The sequence below is a fragment of the Scyliorhinus torazame genome, chromosome 16 (assembly GCF_047496885.1).
Source record: "Scyliorhinus torazame isolate Kashiwa2021f chromosome 16, sScyTor2.1, whole genome shotgun sequence".
Taxonomy (NCBI): Eukaryota; Metazoa; Chordata; class Chondrichthyes; order Carcharhiniformes; family Scyliorhinidae; genus Scyliorhinus; species Scyliorhinus torazame.
Genome location: NC_092722.1, coordinates 193,712,307 through 193,733,355, shown reverse-complemented (window position 1 = coordinate 193,733,355; position 21,049 = coordinate 193,712,307). Strand labels below are relative to the sequence as shown.

The 21,049-nt window shown below is 51.5% G+C and overlaps 1 protein-coding gene across 8 annotated transcripts in view; it reads left to right on the top strand.

Annotated features, from left to right (window-relative positions):
• poll (polymerase (DNA directed), lambda) overlaps nucleotides 1-21,049 on the top strand; it is a 56,942-nt gene that overhangs the window by 21,166 nt on the left and 14,727 nt on the right. For 4 of the 8 annotated variants that reach the window (XM_072479721.1, XM_072479722.1, XM_072479714.1 and 1 more), the window contains one exon: nucleotides 12,039-19,235. The exons of 1 other annotated variant lie outside the window; for it this stretch is intronic. In XM_072479721.1, the coding sequence (XP_072335822.1) occupies nucleotides 12,039-12,400 (362 nt within the window). In that variant the 3' untranslated portion in view covers nucleotides 12,401-19,235. Of the gene's footprint in view, nucleotides 1-2,056; nucleotides 2,120-12,038; nucleotides 19,236-21,049 lie in introns of those variants that run through there. 3 more of the 8 variants (XM_072479718.1, XM_072479717.1, XM_072479719.1) reach the window with 3 other exon arrangements.

The window sequence follows — 21,049 nt, the reverse complement described above, 5'->3', positions numbered from 1 at the left end:
CACAGCACAGGTATCCTCGGTGTCCTGTACTGGAGGCGAAGCTCACAACGCCCCCAGGCAGGATTGGGGAGGGCGGCAGCACTCTCCCATTCTTTGGGGGATTGAGGATTCAATTCCTACTCCAGAGACGTTTAAAAAAAAAATGTAGTGTACCCAATTCCTTTTTTCCAATTAAGGGGCAATTTAGCGTGGCCAATCCACCTACTCTGCACATCTTTTGGGTTGTGGGGGCGAAACCCACACAGACACGGGGAGAAAGTGCAAACTCCTGGTGCTAACTTTTGGTTGGCTCTTAAATCGTAATTTGCTCTGTTTAACCTTTGCTCTAGAGTCGCCAGGTATCTTTATGATACCGCCACGAGGTTCAAGTAATGATCAATAACTCAACACACCAATTAGTAAGATTCAAATCAAAACACATTTATTATACACAGTAAATCACTACTCATGCATAAACTCTACTTTCTAGACTATTCCTATCACTAAAAGGCCTATACTTAGCTTCGGAATTAGCCCATCAGGTCAGGGGAACAAATGGCCTTTCGTTCAGGTCTGAGTCTGCAGGATTCAAAAGCTGGTATGGACTTGTAGCTAGGAGCGCCTATCTCATAGCGAGCGTTGACTGGAGACTTACTTGGTTGGCGTGGCCGCTCGGGCAGTTCACTCTCTGGTTGATTTGCGTTGTTGAGTGACCCTGCCAAGAAGGACGATTTGAACTTGGGGGCTTTACTTTATAGTCCCCAGGGGCTTCCCACCCTTCGGGGCGGACCCTGTACCTGGTTTCAAATGATGAGACTGCGTTCCGATCATTTGGATCGATTTCTCCAATTCTGGAGTTGTTCCCTGATCGCTGGGCGGTCCCTAAATGTCCGTTGGTCTTCCTTTGTCTTGGCTCCTGCTGGCGCCGATGAGTCTGGTTTGGCTTTATTCACCTTAACTGTTGCAATTGTGCCCTGGAATTGCTCATTACTATGCAGATGGCTGCTGGTTTCAGTGCTGTCTGGTTTTTTACAGGTTTCAATGCACATGATTTCTGTACTTGCTAGTCTTTGCCTGTGTTGGCTGAATTTCCCTTAAGTCTTTGCGGTTCTCCATTTTGAGTCGGGAAGTGGCCAACCCAGGTGGCTACACTTCCTCCTTGTGATCCCTAACGCGAAGCATGAAGGATCACATAACTGCGTTGTCTTCATTCCCTGACCCGGGGAGCACTCTTCCATGGCCTCTTCACTGACCATAACTATGCAATGAAAATTTTTATTTAACATTCTAAGTGGCGCTATGTCAAAACAGGGACATGCATTACAAATTTTTTTTAAACGGTACCTCTAACTGTCCTCAATAAACTACACTCACTAAACATTCAGTCATATTAACTTCCTAAACAATACAAAATAATAGCAGCATTTACATTTTTCCTGGCTTGGCAGTCAAGCACAGGGGGGTACAATATTACAATATTTCCATTTCTTTATTTACAAAAGATGCAACACAAATGGTCTTTATTGTAGATCAAGGGGTTCGGGGGCCTGGTGAAAACCGAAAATAGGGGATCTCATTCTGTATACCGGGGTGCGAGCGCGGTAGGCTCTCCTTCGCCATTTCCTCATGCGGATAGTCTGCACGATGCTGCAGAGAATCGCCAACACTAAAAGGGATTCGACTACGTAGGAAAGGGAGTGCCATGTTATGAGCTTATCACACCATGATGGTGTGGTGTTGCCTGTTACTGGGCTCTGGGTGCTATGGGGAGGTGAATCATTAACGGCCGGGGGGGGGTTGGGGTCAGGGGGTTCGCGCGCAACCGAAAACACATCATAATGGTGGTGATCAACACGGAGGATGTCCTCATTGTTCTTCTTCTTTCTCTTTTTGTCTCTTCCTTTCCATTTTGTCTCTTTTCCTGGAGCTTCTGGGGTTCTATGGATCAAGCATAGTGTCTGTTACTATCTTGGTTAATATCTCGTGCGTTAGTATGTCTGTCTTTTAGTGCCAATTCTCCCTTTATAATTTGTCACCATGTGTGACTCCCTCATGTTTTTGTTTTTTTTCCCGCCAGGTATCTTTATACCGCCACGAGATTCAAGTTCAAGTAATGATCAATAACTCAACACACCAATTAGTAAGATTCAAATCAAAACACCTTTATTATACACAGTAAATCACTACTCATGCATAAGCTCTACTTTCTAGACTATTCCTATCACTAAAAGGCCTATACTTACCTTCGGAATTAGCCCATCAGGTCAGGGGAACAAATGGCCTTTCGTTCAGGTCCTGAGTCTGCAGGATTCAAAAGCTGGTATGGACTTGCAGCTAGGAGCGCCTATGTTAGCACACTGGGCTAAATAGCTGGCTTTTAAAGCAGACCAAGGCAGGCCAGCAGCACGGTTCAATTCCCGTACCAGCCTCCCCGAACAGGCACCGGAATGTGGCGACTAGGGGCTTTTCACAGTAACTTCATTTGAAGCCTACTTGTGACAATAAGCGATTTTCATTTCATTCATTTTTCATTTCATTTCATTTCATTTTCTCGTAGCGAGCATTGATTGGAGACTTACTTGGTTGGTGCAGCAGCTGGGCAGTTCACTCTCAGGGGTTGATTTGCGTTGTCGAGTGACCCTGCCAAGAAGGACGATTTGAACTTGGGGGCTTTACTTTATAGTCCCCAGGGGCTTCCCGTCCTTCGGGGCAGACCCCGTACCTGGTTCCAAATGATTGGACTGCGTTCCGATCATTTGGATCGATTTCTCCAATACTGGAGTTCCCTGATCGCTGGGCGGTCCCTAAATGTCCGTTGGCCTTTGTTTGTCTTGGCTCCTGCTGGCGCCGAGGAGTCTGGCTTGGCTTTATTCACCTTAACTGTTGCAATTGTGCCCTGGAATTGCTCATTACTATGCAGATGGCTGCTGGTTTCAGTGCTGTCTTGCTTTTTTACAGGTTTCAATACACATGATTTCTGTACTTGCTAGTCTTTGCCTGTGTTGGCTGAATTTCCCTTCAGTCTTTGCGGTTCTCCATTTTAAGTCGGGAAGTGGCCAACCCAGGTGGTAACACTTCCTCCTTGTGATCCCTAACGCGAAGCATGAAGGATCACATAACTGCATTGTCTTCATTCCCTGACCCGGGGAGCACTCTTCCATGGCCTCTGCACTGACCATAACTTAACATTCTAAGTGGCGCTATGTCAAAACAGGGACATGCATTACAAATTTTTTTTTAAAACGGTACCTCTAACTGTCCTCAATAAACTACACTCACTAAACATTCAGGGAATGTTTCAGTGACCCCGCTCCGGGAGTGTTCCAGTGACCTTGCTCCGGTAGTGCGTAGTGAACCCGCTCCGGGAGTGTTCCAGTGACTCAGCTCCGGGAGTGTTCCAGTGACACAGCTCCGGGAGCGTTCCAGTGACTCCGCTCAGGGAATGTTCCAGTGACACAGGTCCGGGAGTGCATAGTGAACCCGCTCCGGGAGTGTTCCAGTGACTCAGCTCCGGGAGTGTTCCAGTGACTCAGCTCCGGGAGTGTTCCAGTGACTCTGCTCCGGGAGTGTTCCAGTGACTCCGTTCCGGGAGTGTTCCAGTGACTCCGCTCCGGGAGTGTTCCAGTGACTCCGCTCCGGGTGTGTTCCAGTGACTCCGCTGCGGGAGTGTTCCAGTGACTCCGCTCCGGGAGTGTTCCAGTGACTCCGCTCCGGGAGTATTCCAGTGACACAGCTCCGGGGGTGTTCCAGTGACCCCGCTCCGGGAGTGTTCCAGTGACCTCGCTCCGGGAGTGCATAGTGAACCCGCTCCGGGAGTGTTCCAGTGACTCAGCTCCGGGAGTGTTCCAGTGACTCCGCTACGGGAGTGTTCCAGTGACTCCGCTCCGGGAATGTTCCAGTGACTCAGCTCCGGGAGTGTTCCAGTGACTCCGCTCCGGGAGTGTTCCAGTGACTCCGCTCCGGGAGTGTTCCAGTGACTCCGCTCCGGGAGTGTTCCAGTGACTCCGCTCCGGGAGTGTTCCAGTGACTCAGCTCCGGGAGTGTTGCAGTGACTCCGCTACGAGAGTGTTCCAGTGACTCCACTCCGGGAATGTTCCAGTGACTCCGCTCCGGGAATGTTCCAGTGACTCCGGTCCGGGAGTGTTCCCGTGACTCCGCTACACGAGTGTTCCAGTGACTCCGGTCTGGGAGTGTTCCAGTGACTTCGCTACGGGAATGTTCCAGTGTCTCTGGTCCTGGAATGTTCCAGTGACTCCGCTACGGGAGTGTTCCAGTGACTCCGCTACGGGAGTGTTCCAGTGACTCCGCTACGGAGTGTTCCAGTGACTCCGCTACGGGAGTGTTCCAGTGACTCCGCTCTGGGAGTGTTCCAGTGACTCCGCTACGGGGGTGTTCCAGTGACTCCGCTCCGGGAGTGTTCCAGTGACTCCGCTCCGGGAGTGTTCCAGTGACTCCGCTCCGGGAGTGTTCCAGTGACTCTGCTACACGAGTGTTCCAGTGACTCCGGTCCGGGAGTGTTCCAGTGACTTCGCTACGGGAATGTTCCAGTGTCTCTGGTCCTGGAATGTTCCAGTGACTCCGCTACGGGAATGTTCCAGTGACTCCGCTCCGGGAGTGTTCCAGTGACTCCGCCACGGGAGTGTTCCAGTGACTCCGCCACGGGAGTGTTCCAGTGACTTCGCTACGGGAATGGTCCAGTGTCTCTGCTCCTGGAATGTTCCAGTGACTCCGCCACGGGAGTGTTCCAGTGACTCCGCTACGGGAGTGTTCCAGTGACTGCTACGGGAGTGTTCCAGTGACTCCGCTCTGGGAGTGTTCCAGTGACTCCGCTCTGGGAGTGTTCCAGTGACTCCGCTCTGGGAGTGTTCCAGTGACTCCGCTCTGGGAGTGTTCCAGTGACTCCGCTCTGGGAGTGTTCCAGTGACTCCGCTCTGGGAGTGTTCCAGTGACTCCGCTCTGGGAGTGTTCCAGTGACTCCGCTCTGGGAGTGTTCCAGTGACTCCGCTCTGGGAGTGTTCCAGTGACTCCGCTCTGGGAGTGTTCTACTGACTCCGCTCTGGGAGTGTTCCAGTGACTCTGGTCCGGGGGTGTTCCAGTGACTCCGCTCCGGGAATGTTCCAGTGACTCCGGTCCGGGAGTGTTCCAGTGACTCCGCCACGTGAGTGTTCCAGTGACTCCGCCACGTGAGTGTTCCAGTGACTCCGCCACGTGAGTGTTCCAGTGACTCCGCCACGTGAGTGTTCCAGTGACTCCGCCACGTGAGTGTTCCAGTGACTCCGCCACGTGAGTGTTCCAGTGACTCCGCCACGTGAGTGTTCCAGTGACTCCGCCACGTGAGTGTTCCAGTGACTCCGCCACGTGAGTGTTCCAGTGACTCCGCCACGTGAGTGTTCCAGTGACTCCGCCACGTGAGTGTTCCAGTGACTCCGCCACGTGAGTGTTCCAGTGACTCCGCCACGTGAGTGTTCCAGTGACTCCGCTCTGGGAGTGTTCCAGTGACTCCGCTACGGGAGTGTTCCAGTGACTCCGCTACGGGAGTGTTCCAGTGACTCTGCCACGGGAGTGTTCCGGTGACTCCGCATCGGGGGTGTTCCGGTGACTTCGCTGCGGGAATGTTCCAGTGTCTCTGCTCCTGAAATGTTCCAGTGACTCCGCTATGGGAGTGTTCCAGTGACTCCGCCATGGGAGTGTTCCAGTGACTCCGCCATGGGAGTGTTCCAGTGACTCCGCCACGGGGGTGTTCCAGTGACTCCGCTCCGGGAGTGTTCCAGTGACTCCGCCACGGGGGTGTTTCAGTGACTCCGCCATGGGGGTGTTCCAGTGACTCCGCCACGGTGGTGTTCCAGTGACTCCGCTCCGGGAGTGTCCCAGTGACTCCGGTCCGGGAGTGTTCCAGTGACTCCGCTACGGGAGTGTTCCAGTGACTCCGCTCCGGGAATGTTCCAGTGACTCTGGTCCGGGGGTGTTCCAGTGACTCCGCTCCGGGAATGTTCCAGTGACTCTGGTCCGGGGGTGTTCCAGTGACTCCGCTCCGGGAATGTTCCAGTGACTCCGGTCCGGGAGTGTTCCAGTGACTCCGCCACGTGAGTGTTCCAGTGACTCCGCCACGTGAGTGTTCCAGTGACTCCGCCACGTGAGTGTTCCAGTGACTCCGCCACGTGAGTGTTCCAGTGACTCCGCCACGTGAGTGTTCCAGTGACTCCGCCACGTGAGTGTTCCAGTGACTCCGCCACGTGAGTGTTCCAGTGACTCCGCCACGTGAGTGTTCCAGTGACTCCGCCACGTGAGTGTTCCAGTGACTCCGCCACGTGAGTGTTCCAATGACTCCGGTCCGGGAGTGTTCCAGTGACTCCGCCACGGGGGCGTTCCAGTGACTCCGCTCCGGGAGTGATCCAGTGACTCCGGTCCGGGAGTGATCCAGTGACTCCGGTCCGGGAGTGTTCCAGTGACTCCGCTCCGGGAGTGTTCCAATGACTCCGGTCTTGGGGGTGTTCCTGTGACTCCAGTCCGGGAGTGTTCCAGTGACTCCGCTACACGAGTGTTCCCGTGACTCCGCTACACGAGTGTTCCAGTGACTCCGCCACGTGAGTGTTCCAGTGACTCCGCCACGGGGGTGTTCCAATGACTCCGGTCCGGGAGTGTTCCAGTGACTCCGCCACGGGGGTGTTCCAGTGACTCCGGTGCGGGAGTGATCCAGTGACTCCGGTCCGGGAGTGTTCCAGTGACTCCGCTCCGGCAGTGTTCCAGTGACTCCGCTCCGGGAGTGTTCCAGTGACTCCGCTCCGGCAGTGTTCCAGTGACTCCGCTCCGGGAGTGTTCCAATGACTCTGGTCCGAGAGTGTTCCAATTACTCCGGTCCGGGAGTGTTCCAGTGACTCCGCTCCGGCAGTGTTCCAGTGACTCCGCTCCGGGAGTGTTCCAGTGACTCCGCTATGGGAGTGTTCCAGTGACTCCGCTCCGGGAGTGTTCCAGTGACTCCGCTCCGGCAGTGTTCCAGTGACTCCGCTCCGGGAGTGTTCCAATGACTCTGGTCCGAGAGTGTTCCAATTACTCCGGTCCGGGAGTGTTCCCGTGACTCCGCTACACGAGTGTTCCAGTGACTCCGCTCCGGGAGTGTTCCAATGACTCCGCTATGGGAGTGTTCCAGTGACTCCGCTCCGGGAGTGTTCCAATGACTCTGGTCCGAGAGTGTTCCAGTGACTCCGCTATGGGAGTGTTCCAGTGACTCCGCTCCGGCAGTGTTCCAGTGACTCCGCTCCGGGAGTGTTCCAATGACTCTGGTCCGAGAGTGTTCCAATTACTCCGGTCCGGGAGTGTTCCAGTGACTCCGCTCCGGCAGTGTTCCAGTGACTCCGGTGCGGGAGTGATCCAGTGACTCCGGTCCGGGAGTGTTCCAGTGACTCCGCTCCGGCAGTGTTCCAGTGACTCCGCTCCGGGAGTGTTCCAGTGACTCCGCTCCAGCAGTGTTCCAGTGACTCCGCTCCGGGAGTGTTCCAATGACTCTGGTCCGAGAGTGTTCCAATTACTCCGGTCCGGGAGTGTTCCAGTGACTCCGCTCCGGCAGTGTTCCAGTGACTCCGCTCCGGGAGTGTTCCAGTGACTCCGCTCCGGCAGTGTTCCAGTGACTCCGCTCCGGGAGTGTTCCAATGACTCTGGTCCGAGAGTGTTCCAATTACTCCGGTCCGGGAGTCTTCCCGTGACTCCGCTACACGAGTGTTCCAGTGACTCCGCTCCGGGAGTGTTCCAATGACTCCGCTATGGGAGTGTTCCAGTGACTCCGCTCCGGGAGTGTTCCAATGACTCTGGTCCGAGAGTGTTCCAATGACTCCGCTATGGGAGTGTTCCAGTGACTCCGCTCCGGCAGTGTTCCAGTGACTCCGCTCCGGGAGTGTTCCAATGACTCTGGTCCGAGAGTGTTCCAATTACTCCGGTCCGGGAGTGTTCCAGTGACTCCGCTCCGGGAGTGTTCCAGTGACTCCGGTGCGGGAGTGATCCAGTGACTCCGGTCCGGGAGTGTTCCAGTGACTCCGCTCCGGCAGTGTTCCAGTGACTCCGCTCCGGGAGTGTTCCAGTGACTCCGCTCCGGCAGTGTTCCAGTGACTCCGCTCCGGGAGTGTTCCAATGACTCTGGTCCGAGAGTGTTCCAATTACTCCGGTCCGGGAGTGTTCCAGTGACTCCGCTCCGGCAGTGTTCCAGTGACTCCGCTCCGGGAGTGTTCCAGTGACTCCGCTATGGGAGTGTTCCAGTGACTCCGCTCCGGGAGTGTTCCAGTGACTCCGCTCCGGCAGTGTTCCAGTGACTCCGCTCCGGGAGTGTTCCAATGACTCTGGTCCGAGAGTGTTCCAATTACTCCGGTCCGGGAGTGTTCCCGTGACTCCGCTACACGAGTGTTCCAGTGACTCCGCTACACGAGTGTTCCAATGACTCCGCTATGGGAGTGTTCCAGTGACTCCGCTCCGGGAGTGTTCCAATGACTCTGGTCCGGCAGTGTTCCAGTGACTCCGCTCCGGGAGTGTTCCAGTGACTCCGCTCCGGCAGTGTTCCAGTGACTCCGCTCCGGGAGTGTTCCAATGACTCTGGTCCGAGAGTGTTCCAATTACTCCGGTCCGGGAGTGTTCCAGTGACCCCGCTCCGGCAGTGTTCCAGTGACTCCGCTCCGGGAGTGTCCCAGTGACTCCGCTATGGGAGTGTTCCAGTGACTCCGCTCCGGGAGTGTTCCAGTGACTCCGCTCCGGCAGTGTTCCAGTGACTCCGCTCCGGGAGTGTTCCAATGACTCTGGTCCGAGAGTGTTCCAATTACTCCGGTCCGGGAGTGTTCCCGTGACTCCGCTACACGAGTGTTCCAGTGACTCCGCTCCGGGAGTGTTCCAATGACTCCGCTATGGGAGTGTTCCAGTGACTCCGCTCCGGGAGTGTTCCAATGACTCTGGTCCGAGAGTGTTCCAGTGACTCCGCTATGGGAGTGTTCCAGTGACTCTGGTCCGAGAGTGTTCCAATGACTCCGCTATGGGAGTGTTCCAGTGACTCCGGTCCTGGAGTGTTCCAATGACTCCGCTATGGGAGTGTTCCAATTACTCCGGTCCTGGAGTGTTCCAATGACTCCGCTATGGGAGTGTTCCAGTGACTCCGCTCCGGGGGTGTTCCAATGACTCCGCTATGGGAGTGTTCCAGTGACTCCGGTCCGGGAGTGTTCCAATGACTCCGCTATGGGAGTGTTCCAGTGACTCCGGTCCGGCAGTGTTCCAGTGACTCCGCTCCGGGAGTGTTCCAGTGACTCCGCTATGGGAGTGTTCCAGTGACTCCGCTATGGGAGTGTTCCAGTGACTCCGCTCCGGGGGTGTTCCAATGACTCCGGTCCGGGAGTGTTCCAATGACTCCGCTATGGGAGTGTTCCAGTGACTCCGGTCCGGCAGTGTTCCAGTGACTCCACTCCGGGAGTGTTCCAGTGACTCCGCTATGGGAGTGTTCCAGTGACTCCGCTATGGGAGTGTTCCAGTGACTCCGCTCCGGGAGTGTTCCAATGACTCCGCTATGGGAGTGTTCCACTGACTCCGTTGATGGAGTGTTCCACTGACTCTGGTTCTGGAGTGTTCCACTGACTCCGTTGCTGGAGTGTTCCACTGACTCCGCTATGGGAGTGTTCCACTGACTCCGTTGCTGGAGTGTTCCACTGACTCTGGTTCTGGAGTGTTCCACTGACTCTGGTTCTGGAGTGTTCCACTGACTCCGTTGCTGGAGTGTTCCACTGACTCTGGTTCTGGAGTGTTCCACTCACTCCGTTGCTGGAGTGTTCCACTGACTCCGCTATGGGAGTGTTCCACTGACTCCGTTGCTGGAGTGTTCCACTGACTCTGGTTCTGGAGTGTTCCACTGACTCCGTTGCTGGAGTGTTCCACTGACTCCGCTATGGGAGTGTTCCACTGACTCCGTTGCTGGAGTGTTCCACTGACTCTGGTTCTGGAGTGTTCCACTGACTCTGGTTCTGGAGTGTTCCACTGACTCCGTTGCTGGAGTGTTCCACTGACTCCGTTGCTGGAGTGTTCCACTGACTCCGTTGCTGGAGTGTTCCAGTGACTCCGCTACGGGAGTGTTCCAGTGACTCCGCTCCGGGAATGTTCCAGTGACTCTGGTCCGGGGGTGTTCCAGTGACTCCGCTCCGGGAATGTTCCAGTGACTCCGCTACGGGAGTGTTCCAGTGACTCCGGTCCGGGAGTGTTCCAGTGACTCCGGTCCGGGAGTGTTCCAGTGACTCCGCTACGGGAGTGTTCCAGTGACTCCGCTCTGGGAGTGTTCCAGTGACTCCGCCACGGGAGTGTTCCAGTGACTCCGCCACGGGATTGTTCCAGTGACTCCGCCACGGGATTGTTCCAGTGACTCCGCCACGGGAGTGTTCCAGTGACACCGCTCTGGGAATGTTCCAGTGACTCCGCACCGGGAGTGTTCCAGTGACTCCGCTCCGTGAGTGTTCCAGTGACTCCGCCACAGGGGTGTTCCAGTGACTCCGCTCCGGGAATGTTCCAGTGACTCCGCTCCGGGAGTGTTCCAGTGACTCCGCTACGGGAATGTTCCAGTGACACCGGTCCTGGAGTGTTCCAGTGACTCCGGTCCGGGAGTGTTCCAGTGACTCCGCTACGGGAGTGTTCCAGTGACTCCGCTCTGGGAGTGTTCCAGTGACTCCGCCACGGGAGTGTTCCAGTGACTCCGCCACGGGAGTGTTCCAGTGACTCCGCTCCGGGAGTGTTCCAGTGACTCCGCTCCGGGAGTGTTCCAGTGACTCCGCTCCGGGAGTGTTCCAGTGACTCCCCTCCGGGAGTGTTCCAGTGACTCCGCTCCGGGAGTGTTCCAGTGACTCCGCCACAGGGGTGTTCCAGTGACTCTGCCCCGGGAATGTTCCAGTGACTCCGCTCTGGGCGTGTTCCAGTGACTCCGCTCTGGGCGTGTTCCAGTGACTCCGCTCTGGGCGTGTTCCAGTGACTCCGCCACGGGGGTGTTCCAGTGACTCCGCTCCGGTAATGTTCCTGTGACTCCGCCACCTGAGTGTTCCACTCTGGGAGTGCACAGTGACCTTGCTCCGGGATTGTTCCAGTGACCTCGCCCCGGGAATGTGCCAGTCACCTCCCTCCGGGAGTGTTCCAGTGACCCCGCTCTGGGAGTGCGGAGTCCTCGAGCGCTGACAGTATAGTCTGCGAGCATAGATCTGTTCCAACCAACTGTGTAATAAATGCAGTCCAGACAATTGTCTGAGATTGGGACTAAATAAATTTTGGGGGGCAAGTCATCTGTAATAAACTGTACCTGTCCTGGGAGTGTTTGATGGGGACAGTGTAGAGGGAGCTTTACTCTGTATCTAACCCCGTGCTGTACCTGTCCTGGGAGTGTTTGATGGGGACAGCATAGAGGGAGCTTTACTCCGTATCTAACCCCGTGCTGTACCTGTCCTGGGAGTGTTTGATGGGGACAGTGTAAAGGGAGCTTTACTCTGTATCTAACCCCGTGCTGTACCTGTCCTGGGAGTGTTTGATGGGGACAGCATAGAGGGATCTTTACTCTGTATCTAACCCCGTGCTGTACCTGGCCTGGGAGTGTTTGATGGGGACAGTGTAGAAATGAAATGAAATGAAAATCGCTTATTGTCACAAGTAGGCTTCAAACGAAGTTACTGTGAAAAGCCCCTAGTCGCCACATTCCGGCGCCTGTTCGGGGAGGCTGGTACGGGAATTGAACAGTGCTGCTGGCCTGCCTTGGTCTGCTTTAAAAGCCAGCGATTTAGCCCAATGTGCTAAACCAGAGGGAGCTTTCCTCTGTATCTAACCCCGTGCTGTACCTGTCCTGGGGGTGTTTGATGGGGACAGTGTAGAGAGAGCTTTACTCTGTATCTAACCCCGTGCTGTACCTGTCCTGGGGGTGTTTGATGGGGACTGTGTAGAGGGAGTTTTACTCTGTACCTAACCACGTGCTGAACCTGACTCAAGACTGTCCTGAGTAGAGTTACCGAGAAATCTTCAGTTTCACGATTACGGAATATTTGATGAATAAAGTTTGTATTGTCTTTTGAAAGGATTTCTCACCGATGATCTGGTCAGTCGGGAGGACATTGGAAACCAAAAGAAATATCTGGGAGTTTGCCGGCTTCCGGGTCCTGGGCATCGTCACCGGCGGCTTGACATCATCGTGGTGCCGTACAGTGAGTTTGCCTGCGCCCTTATGTACTTCACTGGCTCTGCACATTTTAACCGCTCCATGCGGGCACTGGCCAAGACAAAGGGGATGAGCCTGTCGGAGCACACACTGAACTGCCACGTCCTGAGGAAGGGCAGTGCCAAGATCAGCACCGGTGTATCAATCTCCACCATAACCGAGCAAGACATCTTTCAGCAGTTGGGACTGCCGTACAGGGAACCATGTGAGAGAGACTGGTGATGTCCTGCTGGAGGAGGGCAGAGAGACTGGTGACGTCCTGCTGGAGGATGGCAGAGAGACTGGTGAGGTCCTGCTGGAGGATAGCAGAGAGACTGGTGAGGTCCTGCTGGAGGAGGGTAGAGACTGGTGAGGTCCTGCTGGAGGAGGGTAGAGAGACTGGCGACATCCTGCTGGAGGAGGGTAGAGAGACTGGCGACGTCCTGCTGGAGGAGGGTAGAGAGACTGGCGACGTCCTGCTGGAGGAGTGCAGAGAGACTGGTGAGGTCCTGCTGGAGGAGGGTAGAGAGACTGGTGACACACTGCTGGAGGATGACAGTAGATGCCATCTCCCTGGCCCTACACTCATCCCGAGAGCATCTTGACAACAAGGACTCCTACATCAGACTCCTACTTATTGACTACAGCTCTGCCTTCAACGCCATAATCCCAGCCAAGCTCATATCAAAGCTCTAAAACCTAGGACGTGGCTCCTCACCCTGCAACTGGATCCTCGACTTTCTGACCCACAGACCACAATCAGTAAGAATAAACAACGCCTCCTCCACAATAGTCCTCAATACCGGGGCCCCGTAAGGCTGCATACTTAGCCCCCTAACATACTCCCTGTACACTCACAACTGTGTGGCAAAATTTGGTTCCAGCTCCATCTACAAGTTTGCTGACGACACGACCATAGTGGACCGGAATAACGACGAGTCAGAATACAGGAGGGAGATAGAGAACCTAGTGGAGTGGTGCAGCGACAACAATCTCTCCCTCAATGCCAGCAAAACTAAAGAGCTGGTCATTGACTTCAGGAAACAAAATACTGTACACACCCCTGTCAATTCCAACAGGGCCGAGGTGGAGATGGTTAACAACTTTAAATTCCATGGGGTGCGCATCACCAAAAACAGCACCTATACTCCCTCCGGAAACTAAGGAAATTCGGCATGTCCACACTAACTTTTACCAACTTTTACAGATGCACCATAGAAAGCATCCTATCAGGCTGCATCACAGCCTGGCATGGCAACTGCTCGGCCAAGTTCAGCAAGAAACTTCAGAGAGTCGTGAACACAGCCCAGTCCATCACACAAACCTGCTTCCCATCCATTGACTCCATCTACACCGCCTGCTGCCTGGGGAAAGCGGGCAGCATAATCAAAGACCCCTCCCACCCGGCTTACTCACTCTTCCAACTTCTTCCATCGGGCAGGAGATACAGAAGTCTGAGAACACGCACGAACAGGCTCAAAAACAGCTTCTTCGCCGCTGTTACCAGACTCCTAAATGACCCTCTTATGGACTGACCTCATTAACACTACACCCCTGTATGCTTCACCCGATGCTGGTGTCTATGTAGTTATATTGTGTACCTTGTGTTGCCCTATTATGTATCTTTTTCTTTTATGTTCTTTCATGTACTTAATGATCTGCTTGAACTGCTTGGAAAAAAATAGTTTTCACTGTACCTCGGTACACGTGACAATAATCAAATCCAATCAAACCCCCCACTTACGGGCAATGTCAACCCCCCCACACATATGGGCAGTGCCCCCTCCCAAGTGAGGAATCCCGCTATGGGGTTGCTTAGGCTCTCCTTTTTTCAGGTCTTCCCACATCCCCTTTCAGGCATACAGTTTACATCATCTTGTTTCAAGGAGGGACATACTTTCACTGCAAGCAGTTCAGGGAAGGTTCACTCGACTGATTCCTGGGATGAAGGGGTTGTCTTATGTGGAAAGGTTGGAGTTTAGAAGAATGAGAGATGATCTGATTGAAACATAGAAAATCCTGAGGAGACGTGGCGGTAGATGCTGGGAGGATTTTACCTCTTGTGGGGAATCTAGAACTGGGGCACTTCTTAAAAAAGAGGGTTTCTCATTTAAGATGGAGATGATGTCATGTGAGAGTACCTTTAAGAAATGAGTGTTTAAGAAATGGGTGTTTATCAGTGATGTCAGAGTGTGGGTGGAGTTGGCTGTCTGTCAGCTTTTTGACTTTCGTTTTAGGCTGTTTGCTGCAGGGTGTGTTTTTGTTTTATTTTCAGAGCTGGGTAGCTGCAGTCACAGCCAAAAGGTGTATGAGTCTCTCTCTCTCTGTAATCTAAAGACAGTAAATCGATCCTTTGGTGATTTAAAACTAATAACTGCTCTCAGTAGTGACTTTAACCTGATGTGCTTCTGTTTAAAGGTTTTTTAAAAAGTCTTATGGATGTTAAAAGGACAGCTTAAGGATTACTTAGTGTTGTATTATTTGGGGGTTGTATTTGAATTGATGGTTGCTAAGATGTTCACTGTATGTTTTAAAAAGGTTAACTTGAGTTCATAGAATAAACATTGTTTTGTTTTAAAAAATACTTTTCCATTTCTGCTGTACCACACCTGTAGAGTGGGCCGTGTGCTCCCCATACCACAATCTATTAAAAGTTGTGGGTCAGGTGAACTCCATGATACACTTTGGGGTTCTCTAAACCCTGGCCCATAACAATGAGGAGGAATTTCTTCCCTCCAGAGGGTCCTTTGTGTTTGGAATTCTCTCCCACATGAGCAGTGGCATCTGAGTCATTAAAAATATTCAAGGCTAAGGTAGACATGTTTTTGCTTGACAAAGGGAGTCAAAGGCTTTGGGGACAGATAGGAAGGTGAAGTTCAGGCACATTAGATGAGCCATGATCTTATTGACTGGCAGAGCAGGCTCGAGGGGCCAAATGGCCAACTCCTCCTCATTTTTCTCTTGTTCGTATGAACCTGTACAGCCATTCATTTAAACCATGGGTGCTCTATATGTTAACCCCACTTACCATAATCTTACTTGGTTCCATAAACTTGAACATCTTTACCCAACAAAAATCTGTTTTTGTCAATTTTAAAATCTGCAAGTGACAGCCAGCCTCAACAGCCTTTTTGGGGGGAATAGTATTCCAGATTTGTTCGAAGCACTTTCAGACATCCCGAAAGAGCCTAGCTCTAATTTTAAGGTTATGTTGCCTTTTACTCACGAGGGGAAAGTTTCTCTATCTACCTGTAAACACTTCTAATCATCATGAATACTATTGAAGGATTGAACCCCATCAATCCTGAGGTGCATTTTAATGAACTTTCCACACTCTTCTCTTGGGGCGGGGCTCGATCAACTTTATGTCGATCAACTTTACCCGCATTCACCTGAGGAGCAGTGCTCCAAAAACTAGTGATTCGAAACAAACCTGTTGGACTTTAACCTGGTGTTGTAAGACTTCGTACTGTGCTCACCCCAGTCCAACGTCAGCATCTCCACAACTTTACCCCAAACAGCTGCTGCTCACCCAACGCTGAAACAAGATTTGATTCCACCTTGTGGACAGAAATACATCGTTGCCATTGCAGATTTAAAAAGGAATGTGGGTCACTTGGCAAACATTTGGAAGCTGATCATTATTTGGTGGGTGCATAGCTGAAAGCGCAGGAAGGCTTGGTCACCAGTTGTCACACACCACAGGAACATTAGAAATCAAATAGGATCCTGCTCACACTGTACAAGGCCCCCTCTGATAGAAAAGTGTGAGGACATTAATTAAAGGCAGCGTCAAGCTCAGCTGAGATGCCATCCACAATAGAATAACCTGCTTGGGGAAGGGTGTGATCTGGTATGGGTTGGAGTCGTCATGTCAGGAAAGGGAGTGAATTGGGTTTCCTTTGAATAGAAACTTCCCCTGAATTAAATTTAGTTCCAGGTGAACACAAAAAAGTCTTTTTTTAGCAAGATGTGAAGAATAAATCCATATATATTTGCGACTCAGTCTACCTGTGTGTTTGTATGTTTGATAAAGGCAGACGACATCGAGTGACTCATGGGACTCCAGGCCTACCTGTCAGATGTGGCTCGGTGCAGTTCACCAAATGCTTGGACGCAGCTGTGATGTTATCAGTTTACTGACACGTCATATAGTGCAATGAATAATATTAAATCTTTGCGCCATCTCTGGACTGAGCCAGGCTGAATCTCCATTCCCCCAGCAGTTTGGCCAAACCTGGAATGGATAACAGGTTTCCCTTTGAGGGAACCGCATTATAGGAAGGACGTGGAGGCTTTGGAGCGGGTGCAGAGGAGATTTACCAGGATGTTGCCTGGTATGGAGGGAAAATCTTATGAGGAAAGGCTGATGGACTTGAGGTTGTTTTCGTTGGAGAGAAGAAGGTTAAGAGGAGACTTAATAGAGGCATACAAAATGATCAGGGGGTTGGATAGGGTGGACAGTGAGAGCCTTCTCCCGCGGATGGATATGGCTGGCACGAGGGGACATAACTTTAAACTGAGGGGTAATAGATATAGGACAGAGGTCAGAGGTAGGTTCTTTACGCAAAGAGTAGTGAGGCCGTGGAATGCCCTACCTGCTACAGTAGTGAACTCGCCAACATTGAGGGCATTTAAAAGTTTATTGGATAAACATATGGATGATAATGGCATAGTGTAGGTTAGATGGCTTTTGTTTTGGTGCAACATCGTGGGCCGAAGGGCCTGTACTGCGCTGTATTGTTCTATGTTCTATGTTTCCTTTCCTAAAGGACGTCAGTAAACTCGTTGGGTTTAATGCCAGTTGCCAGAGTCATGGTCACTTGATTTCTTTTAAACTTGATTCAAATTCTTGTCAGGATTTCATCCAGTTATGTAGCCCCCACACTACTGTGCCTCTAAATGTTCAATTCCCTCCTCCAGGAGTCTGTTATCACTCTGCAGTTGACTGACTCTCCTTAGACAGGATGAGTTTACACATTAAGACTGATGTCTATTATCCATTAGTTAATGAACGGGTACAACTCTGGCCCCTCATTGTCACAAAGGGTCCGTTTTTTTCTCATCCTGGAGTTGGGACATTCCTGTTGAGCGCGTGGACATAATTGGCACTTGGATGAGAATCCTTAGACCCAAAGAAAGCTGAGGCAAAGCTGACTGCCTGCCCAATGCACTGGGATGTAAGTTGTGACCGGGAATTGCTAACTAACCCTCTGAGGAAAGGAGCATTGAAAACTGCAGCAGAGGCTCCTGATCAATAACCACATGGCCGTCAGCTTCCTGTTGGGAATGGTAAGTCAGTGTTTGCTTTCACAAATTGTGTGTGAGGAGAGAAAAGCAGTTGCTGGAACAGGCCACTAGCCATCCACTGCAGGTTCAATCTCTGTATTGCCATCAGAATTGTTGAGAGAGTAGATCCAGAAGAATTATTTCCTCTAAGGGGCAATAAAAAAATAAGTAGCCATAATTTTAGCAGAAGAGGCAGAACTCTAATTTTAAAGAAAATGTGGAACTCTTCCCTCAAAGGTCAGGAACAATTGCAGCTTTCAAAACCTATTCATAGTTTTCTCTTGCATAAAAATATCATTTAACCCCTTGAGCCAGTTTTGCCATGCAATAAGATTCTGTTATGTATCAGAGCAACACCATTGGCTGATGTAATGTCACGTGTTACGCAAAGATGTAATCGGAGTGTTTCACAGGCTGTTGTTGAGTTCACCGTTGTACCCTGTTTGGTCAGCATCTGGTAAATAAACCCCCTGCACCAAGTTATACAAACTCGACGTGTCCCACCTCCGATTCTCTCAACGGCTACAACAAAGAATATAATAAAAAAAGAAATTGATAACGAGATCTGGGCCGTTAAAAACAGGAGAAAAACAACTTTCGACGATGATTTTGTGAGCCAGAAGAAGGAATCATTGACTGTGATCCAGGCCCGTACACCATCAGGGGTGAGGCCGGGAAAATATTGTCGACTTCCAAGGCAAAATCATCATTGTGGCAGGAAAAACAACATTCAAGTAAATACTTGGACACAGAACAGTTTGTAGCGGGGTCGGCCACGACAGCCACCAGTGCAAGCAAACAGGTTTTCAAAGAAGAAAAAGCTATGGGACCACAGAGTTACTGGGGGCTTACTTCAAAAGGAGGATCAAAGTTTTCAGGACACTTACAGCTGTAGTGGGTGGAGCTGCAGACCGCACACGAGGCACTGAAACTGGCCACAGGAACGCGATACGATGGGGTTGCCGACTCTGCCACCTACTGCCCGGGAATCGATAGCAAGGCACAGACACAGCTGGTCTGCTTGACCGCTGCGAGTTTGCTTTAAAAAGAGAGAAAATAAACAGCAGGGAAGATAGGCTGAAGGCAGAGGAGCACAGATCAGGGAGCTGAATTCAAAAAATGGCGGGATGAAAAGGTGCCATGGATGAGTTTGATGATGAAGAGGAGGAGACATGAGGAAAGGTTCCAGTCATTCCTTAAAGCCAATCACACACCAGAAAACTTGTGAACTGTGACACTTCCCAGCTCAGTTGGGAGGAAAACATTCATATTGCCACAGAATTTAGTGGACCCAGCTAATCCTGGAGACAAGCCCTGTGATGAGTTAATGCCTGTCCTGCAAGAACATTTCTCTCCCTGTCCACTATTAATAGCTGACGGATTCCGCTTTCACCTTCGTGCACAGGAGGAAGGGGAAAACATTTCACAGTTTGTTGGATCACTGCGAAAGCTAGAAAAGTACTGAGAATCTGGTCAGACTTTGGATGATACACTTAATCTCAGGAATGAAGCCACCCAAAGGAAATTGTTGACTGAAGGTGCATTAACCTTAAAATTTGCTATAGAAATCGCAACATCGAGGGAACTTGCTGCGAGAGAAGCTTCACCGATTGGATTTTGAGCTAAAGTCCATAAGGTGGAGTCTGTGAGAAGCAGATCCACCAAGATCCTACCAGGTCATTGCTGCAACCAAGTGGGACATATGGCTAGAGATTGTTGGGGCAAAGTGAACAAATGCAGAAATTGTGGTAAAGTTGGTCACATTGCCAAGGCATGTTGGTGAGGGAGACTGGGGATTGAGGAGAGGGGTTGGTGAGGGGGAACTGGGAATCGAGATGGGGGGGGTTGGTGAGGGGGATCTGGGGATTGAGGAGGGTGGGGGTTGAAGAGGAGGGATGTGGGTTGGAGGGGATGGGATTTGAGGAGTTAGTCCGGGGTTGCTCAGGGGCATCTGGGTGTTACGGTGGGCATCTGTGGGTTGAGGAGGTCTGGGGGTGGTGGGGAGGGTGGCGGGTGAGGAGGCAGGGGGTTTGGGTGTTGAAATCAGAATAGAGGCGAACCTGGGAGGTGGGTGGGTTGGTAGGTCTGGGGGGAGGGGTTACTGGGGGCTGCAGGGCAGTTTGCGGGAGGGAGGGGCCCTGTACAGAGTGTCATGGGAGTATCCCTTTAAGAAATGTTTTTGTCTTATCACATGACTTCAGTGATGTCATTGTGTGGGTGGAGCTGGGCTGTGGCTCTGTGAGTTTTTACTTTTGTTTTCACATTTAGCTGCTGATGACTCAGACAGAGAAGTATTTTGGCCTGTCTCTATTTTCAATTTTAAATAATTATTCCAAGGAAGAAACCCAATGATTCTACTTACCCGCTGTTTTGGAAAAAGTTTTTTTTTAATGGGATCTTGTTATTGAATTGGAACAGTTAAAGGGGGAATTCATTAAGGGTTATACATAAATTACTGTAGCTGTGTGGGGGCTTTATGTTTGTAGTTGATAATTCTTACTGAATGGGCAGCACGGTAGCGCAGTGGGTTAGCCCTGCAGCCTCACGGCGCCGAGGTCCCAGGTTTAATCCGGCTCTGGGTCACTGTCCGTGTGGAGTTTGCACATTCGCCCCCACAACCCAACAGATGTGCAGGGTAGGTGGATTGGCCATGCTAAATTGCCACTTAATTGGAAAAAATGAATTGGGTCCTCTAAATTTTTTTTATTTTTTATAATTCTTACTGAGTGTGTTTATACAGATGTTAACTAAATTTGTTGAATAAAGCTTGTTTTTTTGGTTAAAAGTGCCTACGAACTGGTTTAGCACAGTGGGCTAGGGGCTTTTCACAGTAACTTCATTGAAGCCTACGTGTGACATAAAGCTATTATTATTGTTGAATACCATCTGAAAGGCAGGCTCTTGTGCTCATCATAACCAAAATCAATAAACAGTTATGGGTCATGTGAACTCCATGATATACTTTGGAGTTTTCTAATATGGCCCATAACAATAGTGACATCACTAAATCCCCATACATGGGCGGGGCAGTGAGCATGAGCAGCCCACCATCTTGTATTTTTTTTGGGGGGGGGGGTGGGGAGGGGGTGGAATGCTGCATCCTCCCCCCCACCCCCGGACAGACAGACAGACAGCCTCCTGCTCCACATTCTCACTGATGCCGGATAAACTCAGCAGGTCTAGCAGAATCTGCGGAGAGAGAAACCGAGTTACGGTTTATCACCCACCTCATTCCTCACAATCCAGATGCACAGCCAGCTCCGCTCTGTTGTTGAAAACACTGTGACCAGCGGACCAATAGGTAAATGGAGTCCAGGCACAGATCAGCCGCCATCTACATAGTGGAATAGACTCAAACAGCTGAACGGCCACCGTTGGTTTTTGAGGAGTTGAAGGTACAGGGTTTTGTTGACACCATTTTGCTGGGCCATTTCCCATCAACAGTGAGCACCATATTGACCATGACAGGCATCACAGCTCATGCCCAATTACATTCAGCATGGGTTCACCAGATCGCAATCAGAATTGGGCTGCTCTGGCTGACATCATTATCCATCTATTCACATAATCAGAATATCGACAAATGCTTCACAATCAAGTGTG